Below are 2973 nucleotides of genomic sequence, written 5' to 3'. Positions count from 1 at the left end.
AATAACAAATATTTTTATAAATATATATAATTAAAAACATTTTAACAAAATTTATACAACAAACTCCTTAATCTCCATAATATATTAGATATACTAAAGTAGTTATTTCATAGGATGCATTGGAATTATATGATCCATAAAAGAATAAATTCAATACTACATATGTGATATGTCAAATCAATTAGCATAATGTAGTGTATTGAATAAACTGTATGAAGTTAATAAGTTCAAACGTCCTCATTATCATTAAGTATCAAAAGAATTAGCATCATCGTAGAGAAATGAAAATTATATAAAAACAATTCATAGAAGTAATGACTTTTTGAGTCATAATATAAGTATTTATATGGAACTAAAAATTATTTGGTCCCTTCAAATGGGAATCAGCTCTGCTGCTTCCGTAAGAAATAATGTCATTCACTTTTGAAAACAATAATAAAAAATGGTAGCATTTTTTTGGAAAAATATAAATAAAATATAAAACGAAAATTATTGAGGAAGAAAAACTGCACCTTTTCTGCAACTTTGAAGTCAATGACATTCATTGAATCATTATATTAGTAATTGTTTTTTATCAAACCAAAAGGTTACATCATCTTTGTTTAAGCAAAAATATAAACAAATTACCAATTTTGAAAACTACACCAATAATTACACCAAAAATAAAAAGGATGCGTATTTTTTTTAACTTTGTATGCGAGTCTCTCAAAATACACATATTTCTTATTCTAGTGTAATTTTTTATGTAGTAGTTAAAATTATTAGTGTTGCTTATATATTAGCATTTCTTGTTTAAGGTCTTCGCTCTATGTGATGAAGACCACCCTTGTGCATTTATACATACATTAACACACAGCAATAGGTGGCATATGCATTTGTGCCTAGGCACCCTAGCTAAACACCATCATGAAAATAACGACATTGAAAACTAACCCTAAACAACCTTAAAGCTAAAGCTAATCATTAAACGGATGGATGTTCCATTCAAAATACAAATAATTTAAATTTTAAAAATGAAAAATAAACGAACAAGAAACAGATGAGCAAAAATAGTTTATTAGTGCTGTCGTGCAGCAACCTGGCACCAAGCAAGGTTTTTCTGTTCATCATAATCAGAAGAAAAAAAAAAAGATCTGCAAAATCTGATTCTGCAAAGACTGATTTCTGTGATGACCAGACAAGCAAACAGTGTACGAGTTTGCCGCGTGAACCGCCCACTCTTAGTTTAATTTGTTCTTCCATTTGCTTTCTCGCTTTTCACACCACCACTCTCACCAGTCACTAAACATATACGAGAATGGAATTGAATCATTCAACCCATAAAATTTCAACAGTGTAGTTTCCTTTCCTCTCCCCTCCCCCTCTCCCTCCCAAAACCCAAAACCCAAACCACCACCCCCACAAAAAGCCAAAGAAAATAAATTAACAAAAGAAAAGAAAACGTAACAGCGACCTAACATAAAGGAAGAAATTAAACTGAAAGTCTATAGAATAATTCATAAATGGAGGACGACTAGGTGCATGTTCTTCAGCAAAAAGTAAGTACCGGATATAATTGCGCGGAAGTAATTAATAATAATACCAAATTTATGAATTAATGGTGGAATGAACAAAGACAAGAGAGAAAAGGTACTCTATGACACAATTTCACAAGCAAATTTACTGTTACTCACGTCACTGTGGGAGTTTGGTTCATGAATCAGTGAATCTCTCTTGACTATTAGTGAATTAATTTCTTAGCTGACTATAAAGTTGAAGCGTGAACAGAATGGGAAGATTAATTACGGAGACTCACTTGGGACATTAATATGAGAGAGAAAGAAAGGAGAAAATGCGGGAGAGGATTACGCATGTTAAATAAACCACACAGAAAATTATTTGTATTATTACAAATGCATGCATTATATGCTGGGTTATTTTGTCTTTATTAGATTTCTCTCCATGATTAACTCAAGATTAATAATGAAACCTAGCTAGTAGCAGTACGGGTTCACCTGACATTAATGTTTAATAAATCTGCTAATTACATTCCTCACTTATTACTTCCTAAAGCTTCCACAGCACTTGCCATTTCCAAACATGAAACTTAGAACTACCACTAACAAAAAAATTTCCATAAAATAACGGTTAACTTAGAAATAAATCTAAAATCAGCAGAAGTTTAAAGTAACAAGTAAGAAGTAAGAAATCAAACCGAGCTTGATCTCCCATTAAAGAGCTTCACATTACAAATTCTTTTTTCTTTTCTTTTTTTTTTTCTCAACACAAAATTAAAACTCGTCATAAATTCATAATCTCATAAAAAAGAGAGAGAAAGGGACACCAAAGAAACAAAGAATAACTAGAAAGGGACACAATAATTAAAATTAATTAATCATCATCATAATGAAGGGAGAAAATAAATTAGTACCAAATTAGGGTTTCTTACCAAGAGTGTTCTTGTTATTGTGCATCCAAACCTTGAGAACGCTCCTCTTAACGCAAGCTTCGGCACAGAACTGTTCAACCATGGCTTCATCTTGCTTCTGGATCCGCCATCCAACTTGTTCAGCGAAAGCAAGCATCTTATCCTTCTGTTCCTGCGTGAACTTCGTCCTGAACCTTTTCTTTGAAGAACCGCTTCCGCAACCGCCACCTCCGCCTCCGCCGCCGCCACCGCTGCTGCTAGGGTTCGACATGTCCTCCTCATCTCTGCTTAGTCCACCGCCGGAAACCGCTGCAGGAAGTGCTAGAGGACGGTGCTGAGCCATCGGAGGTGTTGCAAGGTGGTGAAGGTACCCTGCCGGGTACGGCGGACCGCGGTGGTGGTAGTAAGGGGAGAATTGGTGGAGATGCGGCGGAGGAGGTTGAGGACGGTGGTGGTGTAAGGTCCCGGCGCCGCTTCCACCTCTTATGTCGCCGTCGATCTCTTTGCGGTGAAAGTTGCGGTGGCAGTTGCAGGCAGCGCAGATGACGGCCTCCAGCGAGCCGTCC

General features: G+C 35.6%; 1 protein-coding gene across 1 annotated transcript; it reads right to left on the bottom strand.

Annotated features, from left to right (window-relative positions):
• On the bottom strand, nt 1041-2965 carry LOC107609786 (zinc-finger homeodomain protein 2). Its single transcript, XM_016311815.2, has 2 exons — nt 2429-2965; nt 1041-1281 (listed from the first exon to the last, which is right to left on the bottom strand). Exons 1-2 carry the CDS (start codon nt 2748-2750, stop codon nt 1226-1228), a joined length of 378 nt encoding a protein of 125 aa, XP_016167301.1. The 5' UTR covers nt 2751-2965; the 3' UTR covers nt 1041-1225.

This window comes from Arachis ipaensis, chromosome B07 (assembly GCF_000816755.2).
Source record: "Arachis ipaensis cultivar K30076 chromosome B07, Araip1.1, whole genome shotgun sequence".
Lineage (NCBI taxonomy): Eukaryota > Viridiplantae > Streptophyta > Magnoliopsida > Fabales > Fabaceae > Arachis > Arachis ipaensis.
The sequence above is the reverse complement of the archived record's forward strand: the minus strand, read 5'-3'. Positions and strand labels throughout refer to the sequence as shown.